At 41.1% G+C, this 12,368-nt stretch overlaps 1 protein-coding gene across 1 annotated transcript in view; it reads right to left on the bottom strand.

Moving 5' to 3' along the window:
- Window positions 1-12,368, bottom strand: part of MGAT5B (mannosyl (alpha-1,6-)-glycoprotein beta-1,6-N-acetyl-glucosaminyltransferase, isozyme B) — a 74,112-nt gene that overhangs the window by 22,502 nt on the left and 39,242 nt on the right. The window contains exons 12-14 of the mRNA XM_018555702.1: window positions 9,470-9,475; window positions 7,655-7,810; window positions 160-306 (exon numbers count right to left, since the gene is read on the bottom strand). Of these exons, the coding sequence (XP_018411204.1) occupies window positions 160-306; window positions 7,655-7,810; window positions 9,470-9,475 (309 nt within the window). The remainder of the gene's footprint in view (window positions 1-159; window positions 307-7,654; window positions 7,811-9,469; window positions 9,476-12,368) is intronic.

The raw sequence follows: 12,368 nt of genomic DNA, 5'->3' as shown, positions 1-12,368 counted from the left end.
AGAAATATATGTATATATATATATATATATATATATATATATATATATATATATATATATATATATATAAAACAATAGTTTAAAATGTATACAAAATACACATGCATCCCTTTCATTTTCAGATTCCTTTCTTCCAAGGAAATATCGGCCCTATCGTACCTCTCTGGAGGTTGGCTTCCCACGAAAGAATTCATGATTAAGAGAGCTGTGAGGGGGACTGAAGCGTGGTTGCAGGAATACACAGCCATTGGCAACTGCTTCCAAAGGTGCAGGACCTTCATATGGGAAGCCAAAACCTATAAAGAGCTAAAGAGAAAAAAATGCAAAGTTAATGTACACATAAAAATAATCAGAATGCAAAAATATGTGTTTGCAGCCCAACCACAATAAAAAGAAAAAAGTATTTTAGCAATGTATATAAAGGGGTTATATTAGAGGAAATGGGGTTTAGGGCTACAAAAATATCTAAAGAATGACAACCAATCCTTCACTTAGACAACTGAAGTAACTAGTATGAGTATGACTTGACCCATCACAAACACAGCAACAGCCAATATTTGGTTACAGCTGACAGTATATGAGATTGATGATTGGGTTTACATATCCTTTAGGGGATGAAGCTCAGATATCTAGGTACTATGATTATCCCAAGCAAGGATTATAAGCCCTTTGGTGAATGTCCATGAGACAAGTTTTGCCCAAACCTACCACTGAAGAATGCTGCATCTAAGTGAGATCATAAACTAGCAATTTACTGGCAGAACAAATAAGGCTGAGCCTGTTTCCTTACTAGTGGTTTCTAGACTTGGAGATTCCATACACACATCAGATTCTTCTTACCCCCCATCTCAGCCATATTTACAATAGTAGCCTAGGTAGCCTAAGGCAGCTCCAAGCCTCAAATTTTACAAACCAAGATAATTTCTTATTTGGGTTTCCTCTCATGGCCACTTCTGAACATTTGTCTAAATTCAGCAGGATGACTGCTGAGGGAATAGGAAGGTTCAGTATATTTTAGATCAGTGGTTCTCTGTGTAACCTCAGGACCCATATTTGTCCTTGGTCATTAAGTCACGACCCAAGTCTGCAATGTCATGCATGGCATTACAGTACCGCACGTTATGGTGAGGGCGTAGGAACTGTGGGTGGGAGGTGCATTTGGGGTACCATTCAAATAAATGGGACCGCACCAGAATGCATGGTAGGTGCGATTGCTTGGTACAGTGCGTTAATTGCACAGTACTATGAGATTATTGCACTGTACCAGTGTGAATGGGCCCTCAAAAACGCTGACATACATACACCATCTCAGACACAATCTCACTCAATCACAGACATTCTCACACACACATGAACACTCCCAAATATTTAAGATTTTAAGGTAGTCACCCAGTCTGACTACCTTACAAAAACTGGAGTGGACCTCGGGGGTCCAGTGTGGGCTGCTGTGCTGTGACAAAGCCCCATCCATATGTGCATTGCTTGGACAGCTCCCATGCGTGCCCTGTAAAGGTTCCGGGAGCCAAAATTTGATGACACATGAGGGAGCTGTAAGCAATGCATGCATGGATGGAGTTCCCTCACAGCCATACCCCCATTCCATTCCCACCTCAAGCTGACACTTGGCACCAGGCAGCATATTTTGAATAGCTACTTGGCACAAGAACTGACAGTGCTGCGCAAGGGGAAGGCAGAGGAGTCTCTCACCTAGAAAAGTGAAAGCCATACGGGGACCCACTGAACACGGGCCCACAACCCACTTTTGTGTCACGACCCACCAGTTGAGAACCAAGGGTTTAGATAACATGAAACCATCACGCCTTTTTCTGATACCTCAGCCAAACGCTAATAGGAAAATTCCACAAAATGTACTTTTGAGTTTCAGTAACTATGACACATGATACCCTGTACATAATGAATGTTTAGACTGATCCATTGCAAAAAAATGTAGACAGCAGGCCCTGTGAAACATAAATATGTCGCTTTACTATGATGATATAAAAAAAGATGAATAGTGAAATAAAACACAATTTATTATCCTTAATTACAAAAGGTTAATCATCTACAGATTGAATAAACCTTTCTATGTTTACTACTTCTAAGACACATTCCCTGCCAAGAATGACCAAAGAGCTCCGGGAATGAGCCATTAATCCCCTGGCCCATTAAAAATGTGTGGATCAGAGTAAAATACCACTCAACCCCCAAACTGAAATTTTAAAATACCATTTGTTTGATTTATTGAGGACAAGGTAGATGGTCATTTATAACCTTACATTCATCTGTAGATCACTAGAAGAAAACTACACTAAATCCATACAATCATGGGCCTTGTATTTAATGTGTATGTCAGGGCTCCATGTTCTCTCGTCACAAGTGACGAGGGAGCATGGAGCTGGCTTCCTGGCCAATCAGCATGCCGGGCAGCGTGTAATGACGCGCTGCCCGGCTTCCTGATACATGAAGTATCGGGCTAGGCATTGGAGCATTTGGGCGAGTACGAGTGCTCGCCCAAATACTCGGTATCGGCACCGATACTAGTATCGGTGCATCCCTACTACAAACCCAAGTGATCTGATAAAGGTTTACGATTTTTTCCTGAATCACATAGATTATGTTTTAAAGGGATCCCTCTTTTCATTAGAAGGTGTACACCTAGGCCCTATAATCTTAACAGTCTACAATATGTAAAGTATGTTCATTTAGGTTTATTTTTGCACTGGAGGGGGCTTCAGGTAGAATTAGGGGTTTAATAATTTTTTACCAGCTTGCTTTAACTGCAGAATTTAAGTATATCCATAACCCAAACTTCTTTCCTAGTTTTGGATCCAAGTTTTCCAAGTGTGGAATGTTTAGAACCTCTGTCAGATTGTTATTGTGGTCTGTGTTGCCGCTGCGGAGAGGCGATCTATTTTTCTGTCCAGGTCACCATTGTCAGTGGCAAAGAAGGTGATGGGAAATCCAAATTTTTACAGATGTCACTAAAACAGGAGGTAAGGAGAAATTTTTTAACAGGGGGATTTTTTCAGGCAACAACTGTTTAACATCTAGCGGACTAGCCACTTTATATAAACAGTTGGTTTGCTGACACATTGTTCTGGGAGGATGTACCTGTACATCCTACCGTGAACACCTGTGTGTGCACGACCATGGCCACAGCACCCGTGGCTCCCGCTGTAATAGACAGTGGAGGCTATGTATACAGGGCTGATCAGACCGGCTCTGTGTACTGTGATTCGTTATCACAGCAATCACATGGCAATGTTTACATTGCCAATCCCTCCCCTACAACAGAGTACATGAACCAATGAATGGATGAGTAATTCATTTATTATTAGTTCCTGGTGAATACATACTGCAGTAATGAAAATGAAAAGAAGTTCAAATAAATTTTAACCCTTTCACCCCCCCTCCTTCCCGGCCTATAATATCTGCATTCTATCTCTGCTCTGACCTGTACATTAACCCTTTCACCTCTGCCTCCCTCTATCTTCGTCCTGTACATTTATAGTATCTTGTGCATTATTACAAAGCTCCATGTTTTAACCACTTCAATACTGGCATGTTTCTTAATTTCCCAAAAATGTTGGCAAAAAAAAATGTGGGGGCTAAATTACTTTTCTTTTTTTTAGGCTTCTTTCCTTTATTTTCACTTTGTGATCTGGTCACTAAGCTTGCCATTTAATTCCTTTAACAGGCCAAGCTGTCTTGCCGAAGTGGCTGGGACAAACCATTTAGCACTGACAGTGTTGCTTACAACGGTAAGCATTCATTCATTTATTTAAACCATTATCCAAAAAAAGGGGGAAAAAAATAAACTGTTTCTGTAACAGCTTAAAAAGTATTAGCTGGAGTTCAGATTTAATTTGTTCGTCATGTGCATTGAAATTTGCTACAGCATCCAACAACACCCTCCCCAAAGGTTGATAATGTTATTTTCAAAGTGTGGCTCCCTTGCTCCTCTATGGAGAGGAGCTACCCTAAGACAGAAAGTGTATTACTGGCCGTATCACAAGGTGAAACTAAAGGGGAAAAAAAGCACCAAAAAAACGAATACAATTACCACATTTATGGATGGGTAAGCTGTAGTATATTACATTTTTGTTTTGGGGTTTAGATATGCTTTAAATAAATAAAAAAAAACTGGCAAGGTTCTTCACCATTTCATGTTCTACCTAACACTAATATCCACAACACGTTCTAGTTTAGATATATGTTAACTGCAGGGAGATTAAGGACATGGCTACGTAGTCTGGCAGGTTTGACTGGATCACAAGACTACCTAACCAGAACTAAAACTCATTGAACAGAGTATTCAGCTGCTTGTCTAGAGTTCAGCATTAATGTGCTCTTAAAAACTCATTGAACAGAGTATTCAGCTGCTTGTCTAGAGTTCAGCATTAATGTGCTCTTAAGTACAGATGGTTCGTTTTCACAAGAGTGCAGCGTTTAGCTATAAACAACAACTTTATTATGTCTTGGGTTGGCTGAGTACGATGGAAAAATCTGTTGTCTTCACCTGTTATATAAATAACCTCTTGGAATAATTCTGTCTGAAAGTATTAGTCCCAAGGAAAGATGCAACATAGCAGGTACATATTGTGTTTGAACAAACAGCTGTTTTCCTGAAGTAAATCTACCAAACACCCAGGAGACTGTCCTGAAGAACAGATGACTTACTTCATATGCTTTTTAAAGAGATACTACTGTATACTTTCAATGGTCACACATTCATTATTGTATGGTTTAGGTAAAAGTTAATTTTAATGCAACTTCCGTGTTTTACATTATATTTTTTATAGTTTTCATATATTTATATGTTTGTTGTTCCATATTTTGACAATTGTAATTTATACACAATTTTGTATGATTCCTATTATATCAATTTGTCAAGCGTTAGATTCAAATTATTAACCACACAAATTATGATTAATTTCATTCAACTAGATTAGGTAAGAGAGAGGAATAAGGCACAATTACTCTAATTAATCTACTAACCAAGAAGCAGACCCTACATATGTAATGGGCAAATGTGACTGCTCCTATATACAACTATAATTACAAATCATATATATGAATAAATTGATAAAACCATAAGCATGCATTGATAAAAGATCTTTTGATAAGCGGGTGACAATTAAGTATGTACCTGAAAAAATGAAAAAGATTATACACTGCCTGGCCAAAAAAAATCCACCACCTGGATTTAGCTAAGCACATAGGTAAGAGCTATAGGGGTTGCTACAGTTGGTCAGGTCTAGGTTCATCAATGTTATGAGCCCCAAAAATTAGGTCAGCTGCCAAACTGAATATACTGAATGACCAGGTTTTTCCATTGATGAATTTTTTCTTCCCTGATGGCACATTGGGCATATTCCAAGATGACAATGCCAGGATTCATTGGGCTCACATTGTGAAAGAGTGGTTCGGGGAGCATAAGACATCATTTTCACACATGGATCAGCCACCACATAGTCCAGACCCTAATCCCATTGAGAATCTTTCGGATGTGATGGAGAAGACTGTACACGGTGGTCTGACTCTCCCATCATCACAACAAGATTTTGGTGAAAAATTAATGCAACTCTGAACGGAAATAAATGTTGTGACATTGCATAGGCTTATCGAAACGATAAGGAGGATGGACTTTTGTTTTCAGTGCTGTTGTTTTGAAGACTCATTTTCAGATTTCTTTTTGCAACCTTTTTTGTTCCTTATTCAAGATTCTTCCTTAGACTGCTGATGATGGTTTTACCGACCCACTTGCAGCTATCTGGCATGGTCATCCTCAGCCTGGCTTTTGGACTGTATTGAACCGGACCCAGCTGGACATTGCGGGGTGAGCCTGGAAGTGACCTTTGGGCATTGAGCTCCCTGTAGGTGCTTTCCAGACTAGTTCTGGTTAAGTCAGCTGTGGAACTCTTTCCAGGTCAAGAACCACAGGTATTGTCTCTATGCTTGCTCTGTCTATAAAGACTCAATTAGGCTATTGAGGCCAGGCAACAAAAGCTCCTTCATTTGTATTGGTTGCTGGTGATCAAAATTCCCCTGTTTTCCTACCAGTTTTTTTGTGGAAGGAGTTAACGTTGTCAAGTTTGCCACGACAAAGCATCAAGGAATCATCTTCAAAGTGTTTGATCCACATGGCAATAGAGGGACAATGTCCCTTTGGACTGGCTCTGGATGCTGTCATCAAGGATGTTACTGGGACATTACTAAAACACTCATCTTCCCCAGTGGAAGAAACATAAGGAGCAGACTGCTAAGTCATCTACATTTGTCCATGCCAAGAAGCACTGCTTTTGCTTCAGCCCTCCTCAGCTTCCACAGTGAAGCCCCCCCCACCCCCCAAAGGGTGGTTCCCTATCAAGCCATAAGGTCTGATGCTGCAAAGCTGCCAGATCCACCAAGAAACTCCTCCATGGGATAAAGGTGCACCCCCACTTTCCTGTGTATCTCAAAGGATTAGAAAGATATAAGATGTTTGTACTCACTGTTTGCATTCTTTTCTTGGAGTCCATTTAAGTGACACAGGTGTTTATGTTCATGCTCTTGGTACTGCTTTGCTGCAAAACTGAGGCATGCTGGTAGTAGGAGGGGTTACACCCTGGGCTGGCATATAGTTGTTTGTTTTTCAGTGTTCATGCCTCCTGTGGGTGGCAGTATAAGCCAAAGTTCTAAGACTTTCTGTGTCCCTCAATGGACTCAAAGAAAAGGATTTTTTAGGGAGTACAAAAAAAATCATATTTGAGATTTTGTTAGATACTAGAGAGTTAGTATCTAAAGCCAAAAAAGTGTTTAAATAATGAATAGTAAGTTATTAGAATCTTACTATTCAGGAGATCAGTTCAGTAGTGACTTGGGGGTCAGCAGGAGAATCCACTGATCATTACGGAGGACTGAAGAGACTGACACTCGGAAGTGATTATTGGTGCACAAATTTCAGATGACAATCCCTCTTGATCAGACCCGTGTTTAGCAGCAGCTGCAGCAGGAAAGATAAGTAGTCTTCTTTACGGGCACAGAGTTGCTTTAACCTGCAAACTCTTAAAAGTATCCCTCAATTTACACTCAACTCGATAATGTAGCTTTAGACTTAACTCCTTAAAGGAGAACTATGGGGTCAGGGCTTTTCCCCATAGTTCTCCTTAGGGTAACGGGAGGACACAAACTAGCGTCCTCCCGTCACCCTAAGCTCGCGGTATACTGAGACGCCGCAGCCGGAGCGGATCCCGACATCGATGTCAAGATCCGCCCAGCTGCGTGAGCGACAGCTGGCTCTGCCTATCTAGAGGCAGAGCCAGCTGTACTCGCCCCCCCCCCCCCCCCACCACCCCTCGTCAGTTCCACCAGTCAGCGCTGGTGGATCGGAGCGGGGAGGGGGGAATCCAGTCCCTCCCTTGTCACGGCAGAGAGCCGTGACAGGATCGAGAAGTTCGCTCACCTCCCGATCTACTGGGCCGACCTGTGACAGTCTCATTGTCACGGGTCGGCTAGAACTATGAGGTGAGTGAAATGCACTCACCTCATAGTTCTCCTTTAAATCCTAGCTCTATCCATTGGGCTATGTTCACACTTGAAAAAAAAGGGGAGCACTTGGCTTAGATAGCCTGCCAAGAATGTATGTTATTACCCATCTCATCACAAAATGTACCTTGGCCTTCTTGAGCAGATGCTGTAGGTCCTGTTGGGGCAGCAGTCCATGATTTTTGACAAACGCAGGAACCTCAGGGGGCCTCTGGGTCTCGAAATAAACCGTCCCATGCACTTCCATGTAGTTGTGTAGAACGGACAGAAACTTTTCCTTACCCTGTAAATAAAAGGAATCATTTGTTCACTAGCAGCAGGTAAAAGTCTTTTGTCAGTATTTGTCAGCATTGCATTCACATCAAGAATCCACAGAACCTTACCCTGTTAAGATATTTTTCTGCATATTATGAATGTGTTGCATGCGTGACTGCATTGTAAATTATATGCCACATACGTCTCCTGTGATTGATGCTTTCCTAGATTAATCTAAAATGAATCATGCTGGGCTAATAATTTAACAACTGAGTGTAGCTATGGTATAGCTCACACATGATCTGTTCCATGTAAAATAAATGGATTCATTTCATATTGATTACTCTCTGGCTATTGGTTTAAAGGACACCTGTCATAAGAGAAATACATAGACTGCCATTGCTAAACTCCTGAAAAATGGAACTAACTGACTCACATACTGATCTTCCGGATTCAATTATTTCACTGACCCAGAACAAGCATACAGAAGGTATGACCTTACTTGCTGTGTGCTTGTTCCCGGCACAGTGAAGCAGAACACAAAGAAGCCAAAAGATGGCCATGACAACCAGTCAGCATTTTCAAGATTTTTTTTATTTGCCCTGCCGATATGCTCTAAAGGTCTTTCCCAAGAGAGAATGACTATTTACTGATGTAGATTTCATTAATCGATAGCCTTGATCTCTTGGGATAAAAGTGACACCTAGGTTTCATCGGTATACACAGTTATGTAAGGCAAAACACTATGCCAAAAATGTAATATATTGCACCTTACCAGCCCTCAAAAGGGTAGCTGCATTTGTCTTCTTTTTTTGGCGCTTTTGTATATCTTTTACCTGGTGATCCTGTCCTTGGGTGGAAGAGCTCACTCACTATAATGTATCTGCAACACTGTCACCCTAGGACAGGATTACAGAACACCTCCTCCTTGCCATAGGGGGAAAACAGCTGGGAATGATGCTAACTGAGAAAAGTGCAGCACAGGCAGAGAGCCCAGGAAATCAGCTCACATGGTTTCTGGCAGAAACCATGCAAAAATCCTCAGATTTTTTTGCACATATCTTACAGATATGACAAAGCACCTCCAATGGTATATTTGAACAAGCAAAGGGAGTTTATTGTTAGGATTTACATACATTGGTAGATAAATCTACAGTCTCATCCTAGTTTTGCTGTCATGAGCTATAATGTAGGTGCATAGTCATATTTAGAAGTGGGAAAGGGTCCTGCTGTGTCATTGTTCTGGGATTTTAAAGACATGGGTCCAGTGCAATGTAAATATCACAATTCAGGGCCTCAAAACTACTGGAATTTGGCCATATTTTGTTTCTACATATTTGGAGAAATCTGCTTATTAGCAATGGTTTCCAACCTTTTTTCATGCTGGGCCACAAGTACAAGTTCTGCAACTTGTGGGACCCCCAACATCAGCTTTTAGTAGTGCTACAAGGGTCTAAGTAGAATTCTTTGTATTATTTATTTTTGCCTTTCTTTTTTTCCTCATCTGGTCATTCTTCTACTGAGCTTTCTCATCATAAGTGTAGACAGCTCCATTCCTTACAATCCTTTCACACACGCTTTATAGTTTACAAGCTATATGAACCTGTCAGTGTTTCAATAACCATTTCAAAGTTGCAGCTAAATTCACTATAATACGAGCAATTAGGAGATAGACAGAGGTCCTTACCTGCAACTGTGCAATATCATCAAGGAAGGTACCAAGGAAGAAAGAGAGAGGGGTGTAGGTAACTCATGAATTTGACAAGTTAAAAAAAATGGAATAAGTCAACTTGGAAATCAGGAAGGCATGGTAGAAATATACATTTTTTAGATTAAAAAAAGATTATAAAGAATGTAACAATGTTTTAAGAATTCAGGCTGAATAGAAAAGGTTGCTTCCTGCCAACATGCTGCATAGTGGAACCCTTCCTCCCTGTAGGGAAGCAGTGGTCTCCCTGCAGAGGTCCAACATGCCCCCTACTGAGTCAGAACTATAGCTCTGCAATCAGCAAAGCTCAAGCTTAATGCATATTGGAGAGCTATGGCTATGACTCAGTAGGGGGTGTGTCAGACCTCTGCAAACAAATCACTGCTTCCCTACAGAGAGCAAGGGTCCCAGTCTGCAGTTGCTGGCATGGGACAGGATTTTATATGTAGGCTGTATCTATTTTTTTTTTAAAACAAACTGTTAAACTCTGAACACCTTTTTGTTTTGATGCATGTGGAATATATTTAGCTGATTTTAAATAAAAATTCAGTGTTAGTGGATTTAAGACATACAGCTGAAGCACTAAAAAAGATGGACTGACATTTTAAAGAGGAGATCACTGTGTGCGGCAATAATAAAGCTGGCCATACACTATATGAATTTCAGCCGGTGGGTGCCACTGTCGACACCCTTCCGGCCGATATCCCAATCAGCTGCAAGCTCCGTTTGGGTATTCTGACAGCAGTCAGCGGCCACTGCCAGAATACAATGAAAACAGCAGGAGATTTCTCCGTCCACGCTTGTAAGCATTGATGGAGGAATCAGTTACATTTTCTTCGTTCAGCCTGCAGATTGAACAAAGAAAATATAACCGCTTTAGATGATAAGACAACCCCTTTACTCTCTGCTGACAGGGCCCCAGATATTATTTTTTAACTTCAGTAGTGCACCAGTATCCCAAGTGTTAGGTGCATTTCCTCTATATCTAATATGGTTAGTGAATTTCACTATTCAATAGCAAGACAACTTAAGCTGTCAGGTAAGAAAAACTACAGCGTGGTACAATGTGGTATTAGTCATTTTCTTAGGCACCCCAAAGCACAGAATCAGGAAATGTGCTGCATTGAAAAAAATAGGGTCGTGTCCACTTTTTCATTTGTTATATTGTGATACCAGCATATGCAATATAAGCTGCCTTAATGCAGCTTGTTTATCTGCCTGAGACCTGCCCCAACTACCTCCCCTCAGCAGTCAGCGCTCACCTCGTCCCTCCTATGCTCCACGCTTATGGACTGTCCCTCGAAGTTCTCACATATAATGCAGGGCTATGTGCCCTGCGTTGTAAGTGATGAAGTCAGCATGTCTCTGACCACCAAAGCTGAGGGGGGAAGAGGCACAGTAACCCTAGACCTAAATGAGCAGTTAATCCTTGCAGTGCAGGGGTAGCCCCACTGCAAGGGGAGGTTTTTTTTCTTGGAGATAAGCTTTAACACACAATAACTTATTATGTTATTGCAATGTATGATGTGAATGGGCCCAATGATTTCCTCACAGACAATAATTCCAGATGCAGTAACAACACACAAAGTAATTACTGAATTACAGCACAGCAAACCTGAAGTACAGCAAACCTGAGCCTTAGGTCTCGTTCACACCTAGGCGTATTGCATATGCGCGTCTGTCGCGCGTTTTTTACCGCGATTCGCGGTAAAAAAAAGTCGCGCGACCGTCGCGCGTTTCCCAAGGCTACTTGGCTGTATCCCAATGGAAACGCGCAACAAAACGGCCCAAAGTAGTACCTGTACCTTTTCAGGCGTGGGCCGTTTTGTAGCGCGTTAGGGACGGGCGGAAATACGCCAAGGTGGGAACGAGACCATTGAATACAATGGGATTTAGATTTTTGAGCGTTTTGTAGAGCGTTCGTCGAGCGTAGAACGCGCTACAAAACGTTCAGGTGTGAACGAGGGCTCATGATTTGGGTTTGTTAGTCTACCGTGACAATGCAAACAACAGCAACTGTTTCATATAATGACAAAGTGGGAGATATGGAAGGGCCTCAAATTAAAGTGGGACTGAAATGATAAAAAAAAAAAAACACTTCCTAGCCTTCCTGATGAAAAATGAATGTGTCTGGAATACCATTATTGCTCATGGCTGAACCGCACGGATACCAGAGATAAGAAACAAGATGACAGGCAAAAGAAAAAAAAAATCCAAGCAGCTCTGTGACTTCAATCCTCATTCATACAAGACGGTGAAAGTGAGATGTCCATTCAAAGAACCCCAGTACCCATGAAGTTTCTCTACCAACAGGAAGAGTCAAAAATTAATTAATATATCACACATAAAAAACAGCTAACCTGTTTCTGGGGCCAATGGTACTCCCCCTTCATCAGGACTTAAAATATATTCAGAACCTTGGACTCATTGCCTCTAATAATTCTGTAACAATTTTTACACAAATTAATTTAGAAAGCCTATCTTTGAATCTATCCTCAACTATGTTCCAAGCCCTAATGAACACAGAGGATGTTTTTTGATGTTTTTTATGTGGGAACCATTAAAGCATTTTGGACTCCTCTACCATTTGCTCTGGCTCTCCTTCTTTTGGTAAATACTTTGAGTTACTGTCAAAAGACTTGTCTGCATCTGAGTGTGTTTATCCATATACAGATGTCATCAGGAAACAAGGGGGGCGATGAGTTGTGTTTTCTTTACAATATCAGCTATACTTTAGGGTCCATTTTACATTTAAAGTGGATACCTCTAATACAGCACATTGGAAAGTCCGAAATTAGATACACACACATACAGGGTTTTTCAAGATTTATAAGTAAGGAGAACCTCTGAAGAGCTGGCCAGAGTATAAAAACTGAAG

The sequence above is a fragment of the Nanorana parkeri genome, unplaced genomic scaffold, assembly GCF_000935625.1.
Source record: "Nanorana parkeri isolate BGI_ZX_2015 unplaced genomic scaffold, ASM93562v1 scaffold209, whole genome shotgun sequence".
NCBI classification, from domain to species: Eukaryota; Metazoa; Chordata; class Amphibia; order Anura; family Dicroglossidae; genus Nanorana; species Nanorana parkeri.
Note: the sequence above shows the minus strand (reverse complement) of the source record. Positions and strands in the feature narration are given on the sequence as shown.